This window comes from Mastigoproctus giganteus, chromosome 12 (assembly GCF_048544385.1).
Source record: "Mastigoproctus giganteus isolate SK-2022 chromosome 12, ASM4854438v1, whole genome shotgun sequence".
Lineage (NCBI taxonomy): Eukaryota > Metazoa > Arthropoda > Arachnida > Uropygi > Thelyphonidae > Mastigoproctus > Mastigoproctus giganteus.
Window position 1 is genome coordinate 175190342 of NC_143586.1, and position 27514 is coordinate 175217855.

The 27514-nt window shown below is 39.1% G+C and overlaps 1 protein-coding gene across 1 annotated transcript in view; it reads right to left on the reverse strand.

Moving 5' to 3' along the window:
• LOC150077612 (terminal uridylyltransferase 4-like) overlaps positions 1-27514 on the reverse strand; it is a 753631-nt gene that overhangs the window by 92811 nt on the left and 633306 nt on the right. Inside the window, exon 21 of the mRNA XM_090385959.1 lies at positions 20558-20605. Within this exon, the coding sequence (XP_090242085.1) occupies positions 20558-20605 (48 nt within the window). The remainder of the gene's footprint in view (positions 1-20557; positions 20606-27514) is intronic.

Consider the following 27514-nt stretch of genomic DNA (forward strand, 5'->3'; position numbering starts at 1 on the left):
GTTAGCTCTATTGCTTAAAGGCCAGAGGTGCAAACAATGTGTACCGGGGTCTCTCGAAATCAGTTTGTTATATGGAAATTTTCTTCATTATACAGAAACTATTTTCAATGTAATGACCAAGAGGAAATCAAAAAAGTTTGCTGCATAGAAAAATTTGCTATATGGAAGTTCATTAATGAGAGAGAGGGGTCAGACTGTATTTGTATTGTTGTAATCATACCATTCAACAAATGGCTACAATCAAATGGGTAATTAGGCTATACTAAATATTTCAGACTGAAGTATGAAGCTAATGTCACTAACATTTATTCGGTAGAGTAAGTAGAGGGCGTGAGCATAAAATGTAACATCGTTCATGATTTCGGTTCTAGCTGTTCGATTTTAAAACGGTTCTGATTTTCGTCAAAGATGTTTACACATAAAACAACTTTCATGCGTACAGGGTACATACAGTTTTTTTTTAAAATCTCAATCAATGTTTTAATTCTTGTCTTTTCACTTCATTCACATTTCCAATTCAGTTATTATGTTTTAATGTTTTATGTTTTAATTTTTGTCTTTTCACTTAATTCACATTTGTAATTTAGTTATTATGCCTAACAATTCACACTCATAATTCACACCTAGATAGTAACAGTGCCTAATAAAAATAAGGAAAAGAAAGGACTTTTTCAATTGGTTCTTAAGTACAGTAGTTCACAATTTTTCTTTGCGTAGATTTTCGCAATTTGTAGAAAAAAATGATTATTTCAACTATATATAAAAAAAATTATGTTCTTCACAAATTTAATTGTGATATATTTACATCTAAGGTCTGATTAACTCTAGCAATTAAACCAGTTTACTTAGAAGAATTAATGAAATACACAGGAACAACATTGTGACATTAGGGCTGTGGTTCACAAAATTATACTGTATAAAAGATATGGCTCAACTGTGGTTAATGAGCTGCATGAAGCTCTCAAAGAATTAAATCTGGTAAAATTCATGCCTTCAAATAAAATTTTAAACAAGAAATAATTAAATAAAGAAATAAATTTGAGTTGTTGTTATTTGGTTTTTAGGAGCATTAGCAACTAAAGCCATGTTGCTCCGGGGATATGCGGTGGTCATTCCCTGACCTTTCCGCATCCTCCGTATTTGGTGGTCACGGGCTCGAACCCCGGTCTAATCAAGAAGCGTGTGCTACGCACTGCCGCTCCTGCCCACCTGGCTACGGAGGTGCCAATATAAATTCGAGAGTAGCAACTGAAATGAAGCTGTTTTTAAATTTTGTTCATATAGAAATATGCAGACAGCTCCATCTAGCTTTTTTGGAAAATACCAAAAATTCTTGGAAAACATTACAGTGTCTTCATTCATTAGCATTAGTAAAGGCATATGATGCAAGAAAGCAAGCTTATGCAGCATCAGCCAGAAAAAAAAAAACAAAACAAAAAAAAAAAAAAAACTTCCACTTCACCCCTCTGTTTGTTCGAAATACCTGTCCAGCTGAGCCTTAAATTTATTTAGGCTATCAACTTCCACAACAAGGGATGGAAGTCTGTTCCACCAACCAACTACCCGCTGGCTAAAGGCAAATTTCCGCACATCTATCCTACATCTGTCTTTCCTCAATCTGAATTTATGCCCCCTCAGGTGATTATTCTGAGCAAGAGGAAGAATCCCATCAGCAATGAGCATGCTCAAACCATTCAAGGCTTTATACACCTCTATCAGATCACCTCGCTGGTGCCTAGTCTCCAGACACTGTAATTTGCAAAACTTAAGCTTTCTTTGTAAGAGCAACCCTTTGTTCGCTTCACTAATCTTGTTGCCCTTCTCTGTACAGTAATACCCTGAAGTTACGTGATCGGTGGGTCCGACAATAATCACTTAAGTTGAATTCACGTAAGTCGGGGTACAACTTTGCATATAAATACATATTTTTTTTAAATTGCACCCAAGGACTAAAAAACACTAGTTGAAAAGAAAAATATTTAATAAAATTACAGTTTTTTATACATATTAATACAAATTATGTATTAAAAAAATAAATAAGTTAGTTAAAAAGTTATTTCGATGTCGATGGCTTCATAAAATCTAACAAATTCGTCTGAAGACAGCGCCTTCTTTTTTTCATGCAGAATTTCTCCATAGCAAGCTAATAATTTTTTATTCCTTGCTTTGTAGCTAGTACGCGTTCTTCGTTGGAGTCTGTTTTCTAAAATTTTAAAGCCCTTTTCAATTGAGCTGAGACCTTCTGTCAAGCTTGCAATTATCATGTGCTTCTCTGGTGGAACTGGGTCTGAAGTGTCGGATAATTCAGTGACATTTTGCTCACGCATCTCTATGAGCTCATTCATTTTCAGCTCCTCACTATGTGAATCCAACAGCTCATTGACATCATCACCATTAACTTCCAAATCTAATTGCCTGGCAAGATTAACAACTTCTTCTATCATATGAGCAACATGATCAGTTTCTGGAGTTGTTTTCGTCTCATTTTTGAAAGAAAAATGGACAAAATTTCTTCCAGACACCATTCAATGTTTTTTTGTGAATTTCATCCCAAGATTCTTCAATGATTCTTACGGCATCTAAAACATTGAATTGTTTCCAAAAGTCTTTAACAGATATCTCACTATTTTGTCTCACAGCTTCATTCAGACGTGCAAACGAATGCCTCGTGTAGTAGGCCTTGAATGTTTTGATGACTCCCTGGTCCATCGGTTGAAGCAAGCTGGTTGTATTTGGAGGTAAAAACACAACTTTCACACGTCGGTCGAAATTAATTAGGGTGGTAGGAGGGTGACCAGATGCATTGTTAATAAGAAGGATCAATTTAAATGGAATCTGATTAGACTTGCAATAATTAGCATTAGCATTAGTAGAGGCATATGATGCAAGAAAGCAAGCTTATTCAGCATCAGCCAAAAAAAAAAGAAAAAAAAAAAAAACAACCACTACTCCCATTTCACCCCTCAATTCGTTCGAAATACCTGTCCAGCTGAGCCTTAAATTTGTTTAGGCTATCAACTTCAACAACAAGCGATGGAAGTCTATTCCACAAACCAACTGCCCGCTGGCTAAAGGCGAATTTCCGCACATCTATCCGACATCCGTCCTTCCTCAATTTGAATTTATGCCCTCTCAGGTGATTATTCTGAGCAAGAGGAAGAATTCCATCGGCATTGAGCATGCTCAAGCCATTCAAAGCCTTGTACACCTCTATCAGATCACCTCGGCGATGCCTAGTCTCCAGGCTCTGTAATTTGCAAAACTTAAGCCTTTCTTCGTAAGAGCAACCCTTTGTTCCATTCACTAATCTTGTTGCCCTTCTCTGTACTCGTTCCAGCAGCTCTACATCCTTCTTGAAATGAGGCCTCCAGACCTGTATACAGTACTCAAGGTGTGGCCTGACCAATGCCTTATACAAGGGAATAATCACATCCCTGTCCCTGCTAGAAAAATTCCTGTATATCATTGACAAGACACCATGAGCTACTCTTGCAGCTCGTCTGCACTGCTCAGAGAACTTCATATCTGCCTGCACAATTACCCCCAGGTCCTTTTCATTCTCTACCACTGTTAGCGTAGTACCACAGAGTTGATATGTTGATCTGGGGTTACTGTTTCCCATATGTAGTACTTTACATTTGTCAATGTTAAACTTCATTTGCCACCTCTCAGCCCATCTGCTCAACCTTTCCAGATCCTGTTGCAGCAGCATAGTATCAGTAGTGTCCTTAACAACCCTGCCAACCTTTGTATCGTCTGCAAACTTGGACATTAAGCCTGATACACCATCATCAATATCATTTATAAATACAGAAAACAACAATGGACCCAACACTGAACCCTGAGGAACTCCACTAATAACATTAGTCCACGTTGAGCAGTGTCCATTGATTACCACTCTCTGTCTTCTGCCACTCAACCATCCCTTTATCCATAGCAGCAATTTGCCTCGAATGCCACACTTCTCCAAATTGTGCAGCAGTCTTCCATGCGCAACAGTATCAAAAGCCTTTCTAAGATCCAAATATATAATATCAAAGTTATTCCCTGCATCCAGTTCTTTTGTGACTACATCATAGTATCCAATCAAATTGGTCAGACAAGACCTGCCCTTAACAAACCCATGCTGTGTCTGAGCTATAACTGAATTCTTGTCCAGATGATCCTGCAGTGCTTCTTTAACCAGTGCCTCCATTAATTTTCCTGGAACCGAAGTTAAACTAACAGGTCTATAATTACTTGTGTCAGCCTTTGATCCTCCTTTGTGAATTGGGGTTACATTTGCACATCTCCAGTCCATGGGTACCTCCCCTGAGTCCAAAGAAGCTCTCATAATTATGGCTAGGGGTTTGCTTACTTCCTTTGCTGCCTCCTTTAATATAACTGGATAGATCCCATCCACCCCGGGTGCCTTTTTTATGTTTATCCTCAACAATTTCTCCTCCACTTTCCTCTCAGTTATTACAAAATCATCTAGCTCACTGCCAATGTTTACTTCACCTACGACATTCCCCTTCCTGAATAACTCCTCATGTGTGAATGTAGATGCAAAATACTCGTTTAGATTGTTAGCCACCTGAGCTGGATCCTCAACTGTTGAACCATCAACATCCAGTGGACCAATCTGATTCATCCCTTTCCTTTTTGAGTTTAAATAGGTAAAGAACTCTTTTCTGTTTTTCTTTGCATCCTTTGCCAAGGATTTCTCATAATCTGCCTTTGCCTGCCTAATCTCCTTTGTGACTTGGTTACAGACCAACTTATATCTATCATAGGCTTCCACGTCACCCATTAATTTGTATGTATCCCATGCATTTTTCTTCTCTGCCATATGTCTCATTAGTTCATCTGACAACCATTTAGGCCTGAACCTTGAACAATATTTCTTGGTTGGTATGTAAAGCCTGGTAGCTTCCAAGATTAGTTCCTTGAATGCTTCCCATTTTGAATTTGCTGTTGGTAACATCATCAGTTGGTCCCACTGTATAGCATTTAAATACTGTCTCAGACCAGCATAGTCTCCTTTACGAAAGCAAAAACCCTTCCCTTTACCTCTGATGGTAGTTACCTCCTTGAGTAAATCCCACTTCAGCACACTGTGATCACTGCCACCCAGTGGTTCATTTATCTGCAGATTCCTAATGCATGAAGAATCACTACTGATAATCAGATCAAGAGTATTACTCCCTCTAGTTGCCTCCTGAACATGCTGGTGTAGAAAACAATCATCCAATAAATCCACAAAAGCCTTGCTAGTGTGTGAGTGACCAACCCACAAATTCCAGTCAATATCTGGGAAATTAAAATCCCCCATTATAAGACTCTCTGATTTACTGGCCCACTCTATTTCCCTGTACAGTATCTTATTATACTCATCAGAGTCATTAGGCCTATAGCACACTCCTACTCTCAATTTTGATTTACCTATGCTTATGTCACACCAAACTGACTCAACACTGCACTGTCCAGCGATGTCAACTGGCTTCACTTCCTTGGATTTTATGTGTTTTTTAACTAATAGCATAACCCCTCCTCCCTTCCTATCCTGTCTATCCTTTCTGTAGACGTTGTACTCCCCAAATTGCAGTTCTGCATTCCTTATATCTGTGTGACACCACGTCTCTGATATCCCAACAATATCTGCCTTTGATGTTTTGAGTAATACCTCAAATTCATCAAATTTATTTACTAAACTCCTAGCATTAGTGTACACGTAAGTATACATGCACCTGTTTCTATTCTTAGCTACCCTAACACAACCCATGTGTTTACTTGTACCGCAATGACTTCCAGCAGTCTCTGAAATATCCTGCATCTTGTTTTTCAGGCTTCTGCTCATTCCAATAGAAGCAGTGCAAGAATCTCTTTCACCTCTGCCCGTGGCTACTGTTAATCCATTAGTCTTTGTCTCCCCCCAAGCTAGCAGTTTTCCGACCCACCTAACACTGCCTCGATAGCATCAGCAAATATTCTTGCACCCTTTCTATTTAAGTGTATCCCATCCCTGTAGAAGCAATCTCTCCTGTTAACAAGTACAGTCCAGGCTGAAAAAAATTCTACCCCTTGAGCCTTGCACAATCTTTCCAGGGCCGAATTGATCGACAAGGCTCTCATCATATACTCCCTCCTATCGTGTCTGGGCAGAATTGCAGACACTTTCAAATTCAACCCTAATGTTCGACTTCGGGTATGAAATGGTGACCAAACCGGTCCTCAAAAACGGAAGCTGTCACCCAAGCTTTATGATTTGACTTCCAAATCACTGGTAAGCTAATTTTAGATATATATTTTAAAACTCTTCGGTTTTCGGAGCAATAACTTAAGAGAGGTTTTAACTTGCAATCACCAGTTGCATTCCCGCTGACCATCATTGTCAATTGGTCTTTGGAAACCTTAAAGCCTGGAAAGTTTTTTTTTATTCGTGAAAACGATGTAATTTCCGACAAAAGTTGAGCACGAATTCGAACGCACACATATAAATATGACAGTTGGAATGCAAATTCTTGTATATGTGTGCAGCTCGTGCGGCAGCAAAGTTGAATTTTGTTCATATTTTGCTCTAACTCTCCGCTGTCGCACCGTATATCGATAGCATATGAAAAATGACCTTGAAGATAGTGGGCAGCAGTGTTGCCAAATTAAAAAATAAAGAACTGCGTAACTCCGAGTTCGCGTAAGTCGGGGTATTACTATACTCGTTCCAGCAGCTCTACATCCTTCTTGAAATGAGGCCTCCAGACCTGTATACAGTACTCAAGGTGTGGCCTGACCATTGCCTTATAAAAGGGAATAATCACCTCCTTATCACTGCTAGAAAAATTCCTGTATATATCATTGATAAGACACCATAAGCTACTCTTGTAGCCCATCTGCACTGCTCAGAGAACTTCATATCTGCCTGCACAATTACCCCCAGGTCCTTTTCATTCTCTACCACTGTCAGTGTAGTACCACAGAGCTGATACGTTGCTCTGGGGTTGCTGTTTCCCATATGAGGTACTTTACATTTGTCAATGTTAAACTTCATTTGCACCTCTCAGCCCATCTGCTCAACCTTTCCAGATCCTGTTGCAGCAGCTAGCGTCAGTAGTGTCCTCAACAACCCTGCCAACTTTTGTATCGTCTGCAAACTTGGAGATTAAGCTAGATATACCATCATCAATATTATTTATAAATACAGAAAACAATAATGGACCCAACACTGAACCCTGAGGGACTCCACTAATAACATTAGTCCACAATGAGCAGTGTCCATTGATTACCACTCTCTGTCTTCTCCCCCTCAACCACCCCTTTATCCATAGCAGCAATTTGCTTCCAGTGCCACACTGCTCCAATTTGTGCAGCAGTCTTCCACGTGCAACAGTATCAAAAGTCTTTCTAAGATCCAAGTATATAATATTCAAAGTTATTCCCTGCATCCAGTTCTTTTGTGACTGCATCATAGTATCCAATCAAATTGGTCATAGTATCCAATTAAGTTGAATACACCTCTGGCATTCCCCTCGCTGAATAACTCCTCATGTGTGAATGTCGATGCAAAATATTCATTTAGTTTGTTAGCTACCTGAGCAGGATCATCAACAGTTGAACCATTGATATCAAGTGGACCAATCTGATTCATCCCCTTCCTTCTAGAGTTTACATAAGTAAAGAACTCTTTGCTGTTTTTCTTTGCATCTCTTGCCAAATATTTCTCGTAATCTGCCTTCGCCTGCCTAACCTCCTTGGTAACTTGGTTACAGATCAACTTATATCTATCATAGGCTTCTGTGTTACGTGTTAATTTATATGTATCCCATGCATTTTTCTTCTCTGCCATATGTCTCATTAGTTCATCTGACATCCATTTAGGTCTAAACCCTGAACAATATTTCTTAGTTGGTATGTAAAGCCTAGTAGCCTCCAAGATAAGTTCTTGAATGCTTCCCATTTTGAATTTTCTGTTGGTATCATCATCAGTTGGTCCCACTGTATAGAATTTAAATACTGTCTCAGACCATCGTAGTCGCCTTTACGAAAGCAATAACCCTTCCCTTTAGCCCTGATGGTAGTTACCTCTTTGAGTAAATCCCACTTTAGCACACTATGATCACTGCCACCTAGTGGTTCCTCTATCTGCAGATTCTTAATGCATGAAGAATCACTACTGATAATCAAATCAAGAGTATTATTCCTTCTAGTTGCCTCCCTAACATGCTGATTTAGAAAACAATCATCTAATAAATCCACAAAAGCCTTGCTAGTGTGTGAGTGACCAACCCACAAATTCCAGTCAATATCTGGGAAATTAAAATCTCCCATTATAAGACTCTCTGATTTACTGGCCCACTCTATTTCCCTGTACAGTTTCTTATTATATTCATCAGAGTCATTAGGCCTATAGCACACTCCTACTCTCAATTTTGATCTCCCAATGCTTATGTCACACCAAACTCACTCGACACTGCACTGTCCAGCGATGTCAACTGGGTTCACTTCCTTGGATTTTATGTGTTTCATGACTAATGGCATAACCCCTCCTCCCTTCCTATCCTGTCTATCCTTTCTGTAGACATTGTACTTCCCAAATTCCAGTTCTGCATTCCTTATATCTGTGTGACACCACGTCTCTGATATCCCAACAATATCCGTCTTTGATGCTTTGAGCAATACCTCAAATTCATCAAATTTATTTACCAAACTCCTAGCATTGGTGTACACGCAAGTATACATGCACCTGTTCTTTTTCTTATCTACCCTAACACAACCCATGTGTTTACTTGTACCGCAGTGACTCCCAGCAGTCTCTGAAATATCCTGCATCTTGTTTTCTAGGCTTCTGTTCATTCCAATAGAAGCAGTGCAAGAATCACTTTCACCTCTGCCAGTGGCTACCATTTATCTATTTGTCCTTGTATCCCCCCAAGCTAGCAGTTTTCCGACCCACCTAACACTGCCTCGATAGCATCAGCAAATATTCTTGCACCCTTTCTATTTAAGTGTATTCCATCCCTGTAGAAGCAGTCCCTTCTGTTAACAAATAGTATGTATTCCCTCCTATTGTATCTGGGAAGAATTGCCAACATTTTCAATCCTAACTTACAAGTTTTTCTCAACATTGCTCTGTACTTGCAATTAAATTCTCAGATCTCCTACTCAATATAATTACTGCCAACACGTACAACAATATTTCCTTTTTTGCCCTTAAAAGATAACAGAAGTTCTACAATATCATAGACTTCAGCCTCTGGCAGACACCCTGGTCCTATTCCACTTGTCCGTTTTTTTACACAATATATTTCCCACTTTCCTGAAAATCGAATCACCAACTATAGCTACCTCCTGTGAGACCAAAGATTTCTGCTGCAGGGAATGCCTTTGTGTTGTCTGATGCTGGAGTATGTGCTCAAGCTTTGGGATGGGCAGCTGAGTGCTCGATGGATTCCCTCTCTGTTAATCCTTTAAGGGTATCAAGCCTATTCTTCAAGCCCTCATATAATCCATAAGAATGCTGGGGTTGCATTTCACGTCATATTCTTTGCACTGAATCACAAAAAGGCATCCCCTATGGCTCTATCATGTTCTGCTAGAAGTAGATTTGCAAAAAGAGCACAAGTAACATAATTACTAGTGCTGTTTTTGTGAAACATAATCCTGCTTACTCAGGGAGTTGCCTTCAGGAGTTCTCCCCTAAACCAAAGCATTCCTGCTATGCTGAGCCTTTGCTTTGCTGCTCTAGTCTGAGGCATGACATTTGTCTAAATTTAATTTGAAAACAACATTCTGCTAGCTAGATCGAAAGAATATGCTACATTTATCCTGTTTATTTAATGGCAGTACAAACTACACTATTTTAGATTACGTTTGTACTACGTGACAAAGTCACATTATTAAAAACTATTGTTTCTATGCTATAAATTATAGTTTATAGGCTTCTTTTGATATTGATTTCACTGCTACAAACGTAGGCAGAAAACTTCCAAGTATCACCTCAATACTATAACAATGCCAGCAGAATTTGAAGTTCTTATTGTACAACACAATAACAGCAAAATTTGAACATTCTTATCGATACTATTCAATGGCAGCATAAGTCAACTGTGGCTTCTTAAGTAATTACAAAGGCCAAGCAACAAACAAATTAACAAACTTCAATCAGAGAATCATAAATAATAATTACACTACTAATTTTTAAATCAGAAGTTAAAAAAAAAAAAAAAAATAATAATAATAATTTTTAAGCAACACAGCATTTAGCACCTCCCAAAAAAGCTGTGCATGCAAATATTCTTGTCAACAGGAATTCGATATGTATCTCATATCAATGTTAATTGGGGATTATTGCCTACCGCAAAAAAAAAAAAAAAAAAAAAAAGCGGCGTTTTACTATAAAAACCTTTACTGGTCAAAGTCCCGTGGTCCACTTTCATAAGCTATGCAAACCACAAGTGGTCTGAGGATGGCATGTTGTGAAACACTGCTTGATAAGACTGGCCAGCTCTGTATTCATGCATCTTCAGTAATAGTTACAGAAGCCATGCATTCATGGCTTCTGTAACTATTACTTTAGACATTCCACAATTCTAATATTAACCATTCCTCTGCTATCTGTCCAGCTGATAGACACTATGTATATTTTGTGTGTGCATGTGTGGGTTTTAAAGTAAACCCCCCCAACAAAAAAGGTATTAGAACCTATGATATTCAGTACTATGCATAGGTTGAAAACTGAAAAGACACATGGTATTATTGACATTAGACTGTAATTTTCAGGAAATATACAGGGTGTCTCAAAAATATCGGCACAAACATTCAGGGGAGGCAGGCAACATTCAAAGGAATGTGAATTGCATAGGAACCCATAACCGGAAACGTCACCGTAAGTCGGTACATGGCACTGTTCATCAGTTTGGGAGAGGGAAAATTTCTGGTTTACTCATTCAAGCATGCATCGATATACGAACTGTGAGCTGGCAGACATGCACCTAGTGTATGGATTAGCAGAGGGCCCACACGGTGTGCGCCCCCAAGCGGCACAACATCGCTTCGCAATAAATGTGTGGGCAGGTATGGTCAGTGACTGCTTAGTCGGCCCATACCTGTTACCATCCTGCATGAACTCCGCTAAATATCGGACCTTTCTTGAACAAGTTCTACCAGGGTTACTTGACGATGTTCCAGCAAATGTGAGACGCAACATTTGGTTTCAACATGACGAGGCGCCTGCCCATTATGGAAGGTGTTCGTGACCATTTGAACAGGTGTTTTGGGCGTCGATGGATTGGCCGTGGTGGACCCGTTGCCTGGGCCCCCACGCTCACCTGATTTATTGAGCCTTGATTTCTCTCTGTGGGGGCCCTCAAATCTATCGTGTATGAATTGCTTATGGAGACGGAAATGGATCTCGTGGCAAGACTCGCCTGTGCTACTGCTACTGTCAAAGAAACTCCAGATGTGTTCGACCGTGTCCGCCAATCCATGCTGCGTCGGTGTCACGCATGCATCACGTCTCATGGTGGAACCTTCGAGCATCTGTTGTAACATCACGAAATGCATCCATCTCGTACTCCATTGTTAATATTATGTCAAATAAATGTTTGCCACTAATTACTGTCTTGTGTCATTTCTGCTTCTTGTGCCTCTGCTAATACTTTCCCGTGCCGTTCCATTGGTACCCCACCATCTTGATGTAGAAGACTGCCAAGACAAGAAATGCAGCAAGCAGGAAAAAGACACTGGAGAGTGGTAAAGAAAATGTAGCATTTACTTGCATGAAATGGCATGCTGACTTGGTTATGCAGCTGCCCAAGAAGAACACCTTATGTTCAAAAGAGATAATGGCTGCAAGGGATGAATGGAGCCAACAGTTATCTTCATTAAAGGCACTTTTCTCCATTGATGAAGAAATAGGTGAATCTGAGCCAGACAAGAAAGAAATTGTTGGGCAACAGGGAGACGGGAACGCTAAGATCTCTCAATGTTATGAAGTGGCATTGGGGGCTTTCTATTTAATAAAGAAAATGGATTCAGCAGGAAGGAAACAGCCAAGGTTCTCTCTCTATAAGGTTTTGGTTTGGTTTTTTTTTTTTTAGGAGCATTAGCAACTAAGGCCATGTTGCTCCAGGAATATGCAGTGGTCATTCCCTGACCTTTCTGCATCCTCCGTATTTGGTGGTGACGGGCTCGAACCCCGGTCTAATCAAGAAGCGTGTGCTACGCAGTGCTGCTCCTTCCCACCTGGCTACGGAGATGCCTCTCCCTCCCTCTCTCTCTCTCTAAGGTATCCTAGAACTTGGAGTGCAAAATGAGGCCATAAAGAAGAAGGTGCAATGTCTGCAGCAGGTTGCTGATAACTATTACAGGTGGGAACCAACTGTGGATGGAGGTAGGAAGAAGTATAGTGATGTTGTAAAAGGTGGTAGTAGTACTGCACCACCAGTGTCTGCTAACATTGCTGGGCCACCCCAAAGCTCTTAAAGGATGAGCGATAAAAAGTATAGATCATGTGCTAGTAATCAAAGCAAAGCAAGGTTGGAAACTTAAGATGAGTTGGGATATTTAGGCTGCTGTGAATAAAGAAATGAAAAGAATCTGGGAGGTGTTAGGATATGGAAAACGAGATAAATTGCGGAAAGAGGGATCTTTATTAAGACAGAAACTCAGAAGGAGATAGGGGCATAAGAAAAAATGAAAGAATTAGAAAATTAGGTACAATATTCTCAAAACCAATAAAAGCTAGCCCAAAAATTTATTTTTTACAATTTAGCATTAGCATTAGCATTAGTAGAGGCATACGATGCAAGAAAGCAAGCTTATTCAGCATCAGCCCAAAAAAAAAAAAAAAAACCCTCTCCCATTTCACCCCTCCGTTCGTTCGAAATACCTGTCCAGTTGAGCTTTAAATTTGTTTAGGCTATCAACTTCAACAACAAGTGATGGAAGTCGGTTCCACCAACCAACCACCCGCTGGCCAAAGGCAAATTTCCGCACATCTATCCGACATCCGTTCTTCCTCAATTTGAATTTATGCCCTCTGAGGTGATTATTCTGAGAAAGATGAAGAATCCCATTGGCATTGAGCATGCTCAAACCATTCAAGGCCTTATACACCTCTATCAGATCACCTCGCCGGTGCCTAGTCTCCAGACTCTGTAATTTGCAAAACTTAAGCCTTTCTTCGTAAGAGCAACCCTTTGTTCCATTTACTAATCTTGTTGCCCTTCTCTGTACCCGTTCCAGCAGCTCTACATCCTTCTTGAAATGAGGCCTCCAGACCTGTATACAGTACTCAAGATGTGGCCTAACCATTGCCTTATACAAGGGAATAATCACCTCCTTATCCCTTCTAGAAAAATTCCTGTATATCATTGACAAGACACCATGAGCTACTCTTGCAGCTCGTCTGCACTGCTCAGAGAACTTCATATCTCCCTGCACAATTACCCCCAGGTCCTTTTCATTCTCCACCACTGTCAGTGTGGTACCGCAGAGTTGATACGTTGCTCTGGGGTTACTGTTTCCCATATGCAGTACTTTACATTTGTCAATGTTAAACTTCATTTGCCACCTCTCAGCCCATCTGTTCAACCTTTCCAGATCCTGTTGCAGCAGCATAGCGTCAGTAGTGTCCTTGACGACCCTGCCAACCTTTGTATCATCTGCAAACTTGGACATTAAACTTGATATCCCATCATCAATATCATTCATAAACACCGAAAACAACAACGGACCCAACACTGAACCTTGAGGAACTCCACTAATAACATTAGTCCACGTTGAGCAGTGTCCATTGATTACCACTCTCTGTCTTCTGCCACTCAACCATCCCCTTATCCATAGCAGCAATTTGCCTCCAATGCCACACTGCTCCAATTTGTGCAGCAGTCTTCCATGTGCAACAGTATCAAAAGCCTTTCTAAGATCCAAATATATAATATCAAAGTTATTCCCTGCATCCAGTTCTTTTGTGACTACATCATAGTATCCAATCAAATTGGTCAGGCAAGACCTGCCCTTAACAAAACCATGCTGCGTCTGAGCTATAACTGAATTCTGCAGTGCTTCTTTAACCAGTGCCTCCATTAATTTACCTGGAACAGAAGTTAAACTAACAGGTCTATATTTAGGCAATGAAATGACAAAGGGGTAGATCATGCTAAACCTTTTTTGATAAAAACCTGATTCACATGGGCAATGCTAGGGAAGATGTTTATTAACAGGTATTCATTTGCTTTTTGAGCAAAAATATTTCAAAGATAGGGAAAAATTGGATAACTAAAATGTCACATCACATTAAGAAATTTATTATTTTTCAGCAATGAATTTTTTTGGATGTGATTTCCAGCAGATACAAGGATTTTTTTCCCTAGTTATGAGATATCATAACTGTCAATGCTTTGGTCACACCTTAAAAATGTATAGAAGAAGGTGCCCAAAGCCTAATTTGCAGTCACTGTGGAGAAAGTGGCCACATTTTCTGTAATTGTAGGAATATTAAGACACATTCAATGTGTGAATTTTAAAGCAAGGAACAAGTCAGCAAGCCACTCAGTACATGGTTGGAAATACTCAGAATATATTAATTAAGTTAATTAATTATATTAATTAATATCTTAATTAATTATTAATTAAGAATATATTAATTATATTATTAACATTCTATCCGTAACTTAATTAAGGAGAGAATGGAGAATTGATTACACAGAACATCTGGTGGACAATTCATGAACAAAAATAAGCAAAATTTAAAAAATAATTGCAAATTTAACATGTTCTATAATCAATTTTTTTTGTGTGAAAAGATGGAGAAACTGTCACAAGTTACATTATGACAGTGTGAGAACAAGTAAAACAGACTGAATCTCCAGAGTAAATCCAGAGAGGGAGCAGGTATGCAGAAGAGGTCCAATTTATAACTGGGAGTTAAAAATGATTTTATGATAAATGAGAAAGTGGAAGGGAAGTTGTTGAAGTTAAGAGTAAATAAGGCACCAGAGGCTGCCCAGATCTATACAATTATATTAAAAGAAGCAGCAAAAGAGGAAACAGGCCTTTGGCCATAATTATGAGAACATTCTTGAATTTAGGATTCTTCCTTTTAGATTGGAGATGTCAAGTATCTCTGTTCTCAAAGGGAGATGAAAGGGTGAAGAGAGTAACTAGAAACCTGCAATTTTGACCATGAAAAATAATGGAGAGAGTGGTTACAGAAGTAACATAGGATCAGCTGGACAGGTATGGAATTATATGGAAATCGCAACATGGAATTATTAAGAAGAGGTCTTACCTGGCCTATCTGATACACTAGCCTGTGATACCACACTGCTGTAATTAGTGGAGCAGTGTGGTATCACAGGCAAGATACTGCTATGGATGAAGGGTGATCACTACCATGAAGATTTTCTTCAACCTCCGCAGGAAGAACAGAAGGGCACATAAAGAAAGACCAGTGGGGGTAAATGTACAGGTAGTTATTAGAGCCCACATTTAGAGGGGCCAGATGAATGTTTTTGAGCAGATTGCAGATGCAAATTAACCACTTCCACTGATATCACCACTCCTCCACCAGGTATTAACATCAATTAAAATCCCCTAATAATAGACAAGGGGCATGCAATTGCTTAACAAGGTGAAGGTCTACCTTACAGGCTGTTGTTCCTAGGGAGTAAATAAATAGAGCAAAGAATGAGGAGAAACCCCTTTTGTAAGGTGACCTGTTACTGCTGCTGTTTTTAAGGCAAGAGTCCTAGGGTGTAAAGGGGTATGGTTACTCACAAGGATGGTGACTTCTCCATTGACAGGTTCATCCCCAACTCTGTTTTTTGTATGATTGTACAATTATTAATTATATTTCTTTAACCAGCAGTGTTGGCTCACACCTGCTGATGAGTAACTTGAAAATAGCAAGCCCATAATCAATCACTGGTTGAAGAAAAACTTTGTGACCTTCTTCACCTTCCTAAATATAGAAAAATTTTACTTGGAATTATTTTTAAATTTTTATTTATTACTTTCCCATAGTTATAGCATGAAGTACGGCCCTATGTTTTACTTTTAACTTAAAAAAAAAAAAAAAAATTAAAAACTATTTATACATATGAGGGGTATATAAAAAGTTTGTACCCTGACCTAGATAAAACATCAGTAGGAAAATGCCATTTTTAATATAAGTTGTCTACATATTCAATAACTAACATGTGAAATTTCATTCCCATAAGTGATCGTACACCAGAGGTGGAGTCCAGAATCTGAGGAAGGACGCTATGGTTGACAAAGTCGAGTATCATGCAGTTATCAAGTTCCTGCAGTTATCAATGTTCTTGTCAATTGTTGGATATGTGTAATGGGGATGTTGAGAACTTTTTTGATCGGTTGGTGACAAATGATGAATGCTGGGTGTACCAGTATGATCTAGAGACTAAAGACATGTCAAAGCAGTAGAAGCACACTTCCCAAAAAGGGGCAAAGACTCCATCTGCGAAGAAGGTGATGTTGTCTGCGTTTTGAGACAGAAAAGGGGTTATCCTGACAGATTACCTATTTCATGGTTCCACACTTACCGGAGAATACTACAGAAATCTTTTGAAAAAGTTACATGATGCTTCGAAGGTGAAAAAGCGTGAAATGTTAACCAAAGGTCTCAGTCTTCTGTCAGACAGTGCACTGATTCACACGGCCATTGCCACCACCAACTTTGTTGCCCAGTGCGGTTTTGAACTACTGCAGCACCCACCCTATTCTCCTGACCTAGCACCATCAGACTTCTTGTTTCGAGAAATGAAGAAACCATTGCGTGGATGCCACTTTGATTCATCTCAGGAAGTCATCAACGAAGTGCAATCGTGGTTTCAGGCAAAAAGTTATTTGTTATTTTTTAGTTTTTTTTTAGAGGAGAATTAGCAACTAAGGCCATATTGCTCCGAGGATATGCGGTGGTCATTCCCTGACTTTTCCGCATCCTCCGTATTTGGTGGTGACGGGCTCGAACCCCGGTCTAATCAAGAAGCGTGTGCTACTCACTGCTGCTCCTGCCTACCCGGCTACGGAGGCGCCGAGGCAAAAAGTGCAGACTCCTATGATCAAGGCATTAAACAACCGATCCATAGATTGGAGAAATGCATTACTATGCATGCAGAGTACATAGAAAAGGATTAAAGTTCCTGTGAAGTTTCACCTTTCTAGGGCTATTATTTCTAGGTAAGGGTACAAACATTTTGATACCCTCTCGTATAATAAGCAGAAATATATTCACATTTGCATATTTAAAATTTTGCATGTTTGTAACTTTTTTTTTTTTTAACTTGAAAATGGAAGAGGCCTCATCTTTATATTTTATGCCTATAACCACTTTGTTTAAAATTTTCAACACGTTTCTTTGAAAATAAAAGTCATAAAAAAAACAGAGCATTTTTAAATATTTAATTTCTTTATAAAAAACTAAATTTGAATGTGCCATTATTTAGATACGGTGGATCCAACTGAGGGCTTTGTTTTCGCAATCCAATGTCGAGTCATGCGGTACCTCCTTATCTTCAATATCCACTTTTCTCTTATATTACTGGTGGCTGTTCATGTATTTTTGGCTTTCCTTAACCACTTTGTTATCGTAGTGGCAGAGCTCGCACTGGGAGATATCAAAACTGGAGTAGCAGCTGATTCTGATGACTTTTGGGTGGGATTTTGAGAGCTAAATAAACAGTGTGCAATGGAAGTGAGCAACTTTTTTTTATGGAACACTTTCCCTGCAAATTTTACAGCATATCTTGTCTTACTGCTATTTATTGGCTTAGCTACTTTTTTTTTTTTTTTTTTTTTTGCCTCCTGTCCATCTCTGCCTTAAGCCTCTGTATGTCTTTTCTTCCTTCAACCACTGGCATTTTGACAAGTATTCAGTGAGGTCTCCTTGGTAATTGATGTATACAGGTTTTGTAGTTGAACATCTCATGATTTCAAGGTCTTTTAAACAATGCCAATACTACTGGGGCAGTGTTAGGCAGGTCAGGAAAAATGATAGCATGTGGAGGAGATACACAGACTAATAGATTAACTGAAGCCATAGGCAGAGGTGAAAAGGACTGCTGGGAGTTATTTATTTATATACAGACTTTTCACCCTGTAGGGGAACACAGACCCTAAATAATGGTGAGAATGCTGACAGTTACAGAATCAATACAAAACAGTAATAATCAACACAAAAGTAGAATTAAAATATATACAAAATTTAGATTAAGAAAACAGAGTAAGGAGCAAATTCTTATACACAGATGGATTAAGTGTAAAATCAGTGTTGTAATTATTCAATATCTGAAGGAAACAAAACAGAGTTAGTGTTGAGTAGAGGGAGAGACAGTGAGAAAGTAGTTTTATAAAGAGAATTTGAACGATGTACAGTGAAATGTATTTGTTCAAGAAGAGAAGAAAAGGAACAAGGATCATGAAACAATTACATAGGCTGTGTTAGGGTAACTAAGAGTAAGAACAGGTGCATGTATACTTGCATGCACACCAATGCTAGGAGCATAGTAAATAAATTTGATGAATCTGAAGTACGAGTCAAGATATCAAATCCAGACCTGGGCATATCAGAGACGTGGTGTCGCACATATATAAGGAATGAAGAATTTTAATATGGGGAATACAATGTATACGGAAAGAACAGACAGGATAGGAAGGGAGGATGGGTTATGCTGTTAGTAAAGAAACACATAAAATCTAAGCCAGTGAATCCAGTTGACATGGGTGGCCATTGCAATGTCGAGTCACTTTGGAGTGACATAAGCACAGGGAAAGAAAAAATGAGAGTAGGAGCGAGTTAGAGGCCTAATGACTCTGATGAGTACAACAAACAATTGTACAGAGAAATAAGATTGGGACAGTAAATCAGAAGATTTTGTAAAGGGGGATTTTAACTTCCCAGATAGTGACTGGAACTTGAGGATTGGTCACTAGCACACTAGCAAGATTTTGTGGATTCATTGAATGACTGTTTTCTACAGCAGCATGTTAGAAAAGCAACCAGAGGGACTAATTATCTTGATCTGATTAACAGCAGTGATTACTTATACATTAACCATTAAGAATTTACAGATAAAGCAACCACTAAGTGGCATATTGATATGGGATGTACTTAAAGATATAACTATCAACATAGATAAATGGAAGGGTTTTTGCTTTCTCAAGGTCTCAGACTATAGTGGTCTAAGACAATTTTTAAATTTTATACAGTGGGAACAACTGATGATGTAACCAACGTCAAATTCTAAATGGGAAGCATTCAAGGAATTAATCATGGAAGCTGCTAAGCTTTTCATTGCAACTAAGAAATACTGCTCAAGATTTAGGTCTAAATGGATGTCAAATGATGTAATGTGACCCATGGCAGAGAATAAAAATGTATGGGATGCATATAAATTATCAGGCGACAGAAGCCTCTGGTAGATATAAGCTAGTCTGTAATCAAGCAACAAAGGAGGTCAGGCAAGCGAAGGCAGATTATGAGAAAATTTAATAAAGGATGCAAAGAAAAACAGCAGACTTCTTTACTTATGTAAATTCTAGAAGGAAGGGGATGAACCAGATTGGTCTGCTTGATATAGGTGGTTCGACTGTTGATTCTGCTCAGGTAGCTGACAAACTGAATGCATTTTACATCTACATTCAGAAATGAGGAATTCTGTAAGGAACTGGAGGCCAGAAGGCAAAGTCAAACTCTAAGAGTGAGCTAAATGATTTTGTAATAACTGAGGAAAGTAGAAGAGAAACTGCTGAAATTAAACATAAGAAAGGCACCTGAAGTGGATGGGATTTATCCACTTATATTAAAGGAGGCAGCAAAGGAAGTAAGCAAACCCTTAACCATAATTATGAGAGCATCCTTGGAACTCATGGGAAGTCCTCACAGACTGGAGATGTGCAAACATATCCCCAATTCAAAAAGGGGGATAAAAGGGCAACAAAAGTAATTACAGACCTGTTAGATTAACTTCTGTTCCAAGAAAATAATAGAGTCACTGGTTAAAGAATTAATGTAGGGTCATATAGACAAGATTGCAGTTACAGTTCAGACACAGAATGGGTTTATTAAAGGAAAATCTTGTCGGACCAATATCATTGGATACTATGATATTGTGACAAAGGAACTGGATGCAAAAATTAATTTTGATATCCTGTACTCCGATTTCAGGAAAGCTTTTGATACTGTTCACCATAAAAGACTGCTGTATAAATTGGAGCAGTGTGGCATTAAGGGCAAGTTGCTGCTAAGGATAAAGGAATGGTTGAGTGGAAGAAGATAGAGAGTTGTAATCAACTGGAAACTCTTCTTTGTGGACTAATATTATTAGTGGTGTCCCCTCATGCTAACAATACTCTATCTCTATATTGTTAGCATGAAGAAATTTGCATGTGGGTATGCAAATTTCTGATCTGACACCCTGTATCATCCCATCTGATGTTTTACTTTATGACAAAAGGAGCCAGTATGATATAACAGCATACATTAGGGAAAAAAACACTCCTTCAAATAATACATAAATATAATTAAATAAAATTATATATTTTTGAAAAATGTTCTTACTCTTTCTAGAAAGTCCACTCCCTAAATTATGACTCAAGTCAAAAGGATCTGCAAAAAAAAAAATAAAATAAAAAATAAAAATAAATAAATAAATAAATGAAAAAAAATAAAAAATAAAAAAAAATAATAAAATATGTATGTGCAGCACATTCAATAAATTCTAAAAATGAAAATACAACACTAGTCAACAAAACAGAGCTTAAATAGTTAATTTTATGAAATGGAATGCTTTTCAGGATAATATGAGCAGAAGGCTGATAATGCATATATACTCCCACCTAAAAGTTTCGAATCATAGTGTATGACAATAGTAGTTGTTGGTGACTCTATTATCAGGGAAACGGGGAACATGCTTTGTAAAAAGGATAGGTGGAATAGGACCAGGGTTTGTCTGCCAGGGGCAAAGGTTGATGACGTTGTAGAGCGGATATCATCTTTTAAGGGCACAAAAGGTGATATAGTTGTACACGGTGGCACTAATGATATTAAGAGTAGGAGACCAGCAGAATTACATAGCAAGTACAGGTCACTGTTGAAAAAAAGCCGTGAATTAGGATTGAATTTGAAAGTGTCTGCAAATCTGCCCAGACCCGATAGGAGGGAGTATATGATGAGAGCCTTGTCGATCAATTCGGCCCTGGAGGGATTGTGCAAGGCTCAAGGGGTAGAATTTTTTCCAGCCTGGACTGTACTTGTTAACAGGAGAGATTGCTTCTACAGGGATGGGATACACTTAAATAGAAAGGGTGCAAGAATTTTGGCTGATGCTGTCGAGGCAGTGTTAGGTGGGTCGGAAAACTGCTAGTTGGGGGGGAAACAAGGACTAATAGATTGACAGTAGCCACTGGCAGAGGGTGGAAGTGATTCTTGCACTGCTTCTATTGAAATGAGCAGAAGCCTGAAAAACAAGATGCAGGTTATTTCAGAGACTGCTGGGAGTCATTGCGGTACAAGTAAACACATGGGTTGGGTTAGGGTGGCTAAGAATAGAAACAGGTGCATGTATACCTGCGTGTACACGAATGCTAGGAGTTTGGTAAATAAATTTGATGAATTTGAAGTATTGCTCAAAACATCAAAGACAGATATTGTTGGAATATCAGAGACGTGTCACACAGATATAAGGAATGCGGAACTGGAATTTGGGGAATACAATGAGTATAGAAAGGATAGACAGGACAGGAGGGGAGGGGAGGAGGGGTTATGCTATTAGTTAAGAAACACATAAAGTCCAAGGAAGTGAAGCCAGTCGACATCGATGGACAGGGCAGTGTCGAGTCAGTTTGGTGTGACATAAGCATAGGGAAATCAAAATTGAGAGTAGGAGTGTGCTATAGGCCTAATGACTCTTATGAGTATAATAAGATATTGTACAGGGAAATAGAGTGGGCCAGTAAATCAGAGAGTCTTATAATGGGGGATTTTAATTTCCCAGATACTGACTGGAATTTGTGGATTGGTCACTCGCACACTAGCAAGGCTTTTGTGGATTTATTGGATGATTGTTTTCTACATCAGCATGTTCGTGAGGCAACAAGGGGGAGCAATACTCTTGATCTGATTATCAGTAGTGATTCTTCATGCATTAAGAATCTGCAGATAAATGAACCACTAGGCGGCAGTGATCACAGTGTGTTAAAGTGGGATTTACTCAAGGAGGTAACTACCATCAGAGGTAAAGGGAAGGATTTTTGTTTTCGTAAAGGCGACTACGATGGTCTGAGACAGTATTTAAATTCTATACAGTGGGACCAACTGATGATGTTACCAACAGCAAACTCAAAATGGGAAGCATTCAAGGAACTAATCTTGGAGGCTACCAGGCTGTACATACCAACTAAGAAATATTGTTCAAGGTCTAGGCCTAAATGGTTGTCAGATGAACTAATGACACATGTGGCAGAGAAGAAAAATGCATGGGATACATACAAATTAATGGGTGACATGGAAGCCTATGATAGATATAAGTTGGTCTGTAACCAAGTCACAAAGGAGATTAGGCAGGCAAAGGCAGATTATGAAAAATCCCTGGCAAAGGATACAAAGAAAAACAGAAAAGAGTTCTTTACCTATTTAAACTCAAGAAGGAAAGGGATGAATCAGATAGGTCCACTGGATATTGATGGTTCAACATTTGAGGATCCTGCTCAGGTGGCTAACAATCTAAACGAGTATTTTGCATCTACATTCACGCATGAGGAGTTATTCAGGAAGGAGAATGATGTAGGTAAAGTAAACATTGGCAGTGAGCTGGATGATTTTGTAATAACTGAGAGGAAAGTGGAGGAGAGATTGTTGAGGATAAACATAAAAAAGGCACCCGGGGTGGATGGGATCTATCCAGTTATATTAAAGGAGGCAGCATAGGAAGTAAGCAAACCCCTAGCCATAATTATGAGAGCTTCTTTGGACTCAGGGGAGGTACCCATAGACTGGAGATGTGCAAATGTAACCCCAATTCACATAGGAGGATCAAAGGCTGACACAAGTAATTATAGACCTGTCAGTTTAACTTCTGTTCCAGGTAAATTAATGGAGGCACTGGTTAAAGAAGCACTGCAGGATCATCTAGACAAGAATTCAGTTATAGCTCAGACGCAGCATGGTTTTGTTAAGGGCAGGTCTTGTCTGACCAATTTGATTGGATACTATGATGTAGTCACAAAAGAACTGGATGCAGGAAATAACTTTGATATTATATATTTGGATCTTAGAAAGGCTTTTGATACTGTTGCACATGGAAGACTGCTGCACAAATTGGAGCAGTGTGGCATTGGAGGCAAATTGCTGCTATGGATAAGGGGATGGTTGAGTGGCAGAAGACAGAGAGTGGTAATCAATGGACATTGCTCAACGTGGACTAATGTTATTAGTGGAGTTCCTCAGGGTTCAGTGTTGGGTCCGTTGTTGTTTTCGGTGTTTATGAATGATATTGATGATGGGATATCAAGTTTAATGTCCAAGTTTGCAGATGATACAAAGGTTGGCAGGGTTGTTAAGGACACTACTGACGCTATGCTGCTGCAACAGGATCTGGAAAGGTTGAACAGATAGGCTGAGAGGTGGCAAATGAAGTTTAACATTGACAAATGTAAAGTACTACATATGGGAAACAGTAACCCCAGAGCAACATATCAACTCTGCGGTACTACACTGACAGTAGTTTGTTATTTGGTTTTTAGGAGCATTAGCAACTAAGGCCATATTGCTCCGGGATATGCGGTGGTCATTCCCTGACCTTTCCGCATCCTCCGTATTTGGTGGTGACGGGCTCGAACCCCGGTCTAATCAAGAAGCGTGTTCTACGCACTGCCGCTCCTTCCCACCTGGCTACGGAGGCGCCGCACTGACAGTAGTGGAGAATGAAAAGGACCTGGGGGTAATTGTGCAGGCAGATATGAAGTTCTCTGAGCAGTGCAGACGAGCTGCAAGAGTAGCTCATGGTGTCTTGTCAATGATATACAGGAATTTTTCTAGCAGGGATAAGGAGGTGATTATTCCCTTGTATAAGGGAATGGTTAGGCCACACCTTGAGTACTGTATACAGGTCTGGAGGCCTCATTTCAAGAAGGATGTAGAGCTGCTGGAACGGGTACAGAGAAGGGCAACAAGATTAGTGAATGGAACAAAGGGTTGCTCTTACGAAGAAAGGCTTATGTTTTGCAAATTACAGAGTCTGGAGACTAGGCACCGGCGAGGTGATCTGATAGAGGTGTATAAGGCTTTGAATGTTTGAGCATGCTCAATGCCAATGGGATTCTTCATCTTGCTCAAAATAATCACCTCAGAGGGCATAAATTCAAATTGAGGAAGGACGGATGTCGGATAGATGTGCGGAAATTTGCCTTTGGCCAGCAGGTGGTTGGTTGGTGGAACTGACTTTCGTCACTTGTTGTTGAAGTTGATAGCCTAAACAAATTTAAAGCTCAACTGGACAGGTATTTCGAACGAACGGAGGGGTGAAATGGGAGTGGTGTGTTTTTTTTTTTTTTTTTTGGCTGATGCTGAATAAGCTTACTTTCTTGCATCATATGCCTCTACTAATGCTAATGCTAATATGAGCAGAAGGCTGATAATGCATATATACTCTCACCTAAATGTTTTGAATCATAGTGTATGACAACAGTTTTCATTAATCTTTTTGAAATCAGCTATGACAATGTAAGGTAAATAGAAAAAACAACAGAGTACAAAGAATTTAAAATTTTTTTTTTAAGCACTGAAAAATTAAGAGCAAAAAATATTGAAATTTTTTTTTTTTTTTTTTTAATGAAAACCCCAAACACGAGATGTATTAGAACCTATAGTACTTGGTACCATGCTTGGGATGGAGGTTGAGAGAAGATGAAAGAAGATATTTCACATTAGACTTGAACTTCTGTAGACTGTAATCTTCAGGAAATACGTACGAAGAAGGTTGTTCCAGAAAACAGCAGTTGAATGAATAAACGAGGAAGATGAAAAGTTGGTTCTGTGAGTTTGAAGTTGGACAGTAAATGGATTTTGACTGGTGGCGGCATGTATTTGGACTGTTTTGAAAGAGAGAGAGCAGGAATAATAGAAGCCAATTCAGTAGAACAGTGCCCATGGAAGTATCTGTAGAAAAGGTATGCAGCAGAAACAGCGCATCTATGAGACAGTGAGTGGAGAGACTCTGTTAGAGAGAGAGAGAAGTCATTAATTAACCTAATTGCCCTCTCTGGAATGGAATGTAGAAAACTGAGATAGGTTTTGGGGGCACCGCCCCGGATGTGGGAACAATATTCCATGGTAGGGCAGATTTGCTATTTGTACAGAGTGAACAGCTGTTTGGAACAAAGGTAACGCCAAAAGCAAAAGAGAAAACCAAGTTTTTTTAGATGCAGAGGAAGCAATATTTGTAATGTGCTTGTGCCAAAAGAGAGAGAGAGAGAGAGAGAGAGAGAGAGAGAGAGAGAGAGAGAGAGAGAGAGAGGGAGGGGGAGAGAGAGAGAGAGAGAATCCCCAAAAGAGATATATCAACTTGCCTAGAAATCGGAGTGTCACCAAAGATAAGCATAGGAACAGAAGAATCCTTTTTTTGCGAGATATAAGACAAGACTGAGTTTTAGAAGGAGTGAAATCAACTAAGTTGTCATTTCCCCACTGGAGAATTAACTGTAGATGGGCATTTAAGGAATTGGTAGCAGATATTCGAGAAGTTGAAGCTGATTGAGCAGTGCAAGTTTTCTCAAAATGAAAAGTGGAATGCAATGTGCTATCATCGGCAAAACTATGGATAGGATTTCCAGTCAAGGAAAGAAGGTCATTAATATACAAGAGGAAAAGAACTGAACCTTAGGGAACACCAGTACAGTCAGTCTTCGTATAACACGTGTTTGCAGTACACGAATTCGATCATACACGATTTATAAATAGGGGAACGATATCTTATATAACATGAACCGAATTCGCTTATGCACGATTCGCCTTCGTGTTTACAAGAAATGGCAGTCGAACGTAGAAACACCCCAACCGAACGCAACACGATAGGAATGAAGAGAAGATTCTGAAAATGTATTTATATTTTTTATATCAGTGAAGGAGAAACACATTTCACCATAATAACGTGAAAACCAACACAATTCCAGCAATCGGTATAATCGCAAATGCAATTAGATCGAGTTTACTACCAGTTTATAACAGATTCCACTAGCAGAAACGCAACTGGAAATTGTTTTTGTTTTATGGTAGTAATCCCTAGAAATGTGCTTTAGTAAAACGTGTTAATAGTGTATCTCTGCTTTTACGGTGGTGTTTATTCAGTTGCTACAGGCACGCAGCTTTGTTTATGTGTATCAAGCGTGCCTCCTCGTTTTGTAATTTTGCTTTATTACAAAACGTCCTGGTGAAACGTCCTGGTGAAGACACTGCAGATTCAGAGAGAAAAAGAAAAGCAATATCGATAAACACAGGCAGACTCGGTCAAAAATTCTTACCCGGGAAAATTTATAGTGGCCTCATACTATGGTTTATGGCCAAAATCACACCGGCCTCCGGCCCACGGGGGTTTCCCCGGTAAGGCTTATGGCCAGTCTGCCTCTATCGATAGAGAAAAAATATGAAATTGTGAAACGCTTTGAGCGAAATGAAAGACCATGTGATATTCCATGTGCTACAGACCTAAATGAGGCAATTCCGAGAATTACAAAGAATGCAGAGAAAATAAAAACAACTTTCATAGCAAGGATAACTCAAAGTGTAATTAAAATCCATTAGATTAAAACACAAAGAATTGGAAGAGATGGAATGGCTGTCATCTGTTTCGATAGAAAAATCAAGCAAAAAAACAAGTTTGCTTACGATAAGGCATTAGTAATGTTTTATTACTTAATAGTCGTAATAAAATACGTAAGTACAGCAGGCCCCCGTTATAACGCGGTTCGCTTTACGCTGATTCGCTATAACGCTGTTCTTATATTATAACCCGTATCTGACTATAACGCTGTCACAGATCACTATAACGCTCTTTTACAGATTACATTTTTGACATATTAACGAAATCGTTTCATCTGATGGAGTCGATAGCTTGAAAATGAATATCAAAACAGCATTAAAACGTTTCCCACGCCGACTTGAGAAATTTTCCCACGCTCAGTGAAATTTTCTCGCACGCTAATTTAGTTTCAGTACAGTGACTTGTTACGTAGTTCCGAGATCAACATTTTAAAAAATGATCAAGTATATTGCTTGTAATATTTGCGTTATATGCATTTATTCGAAGTCTAGTCATCACTCAGTAGAGTATTAGACATCGTGCGTAACGGAAAGTTTACTTGAACATTGTAACGTAATTAATTCAACCAACGCAGTTACATTTTCGAAGAGCTAATAATGACTGAAAGGAATGAAAAAGCAACAACGTCTGGGCGCAGTACGAAGACTATAAATGTAAGAAAAAGACTGAATTTGAAAATTAAATTAGACGTTTTGAAGCGA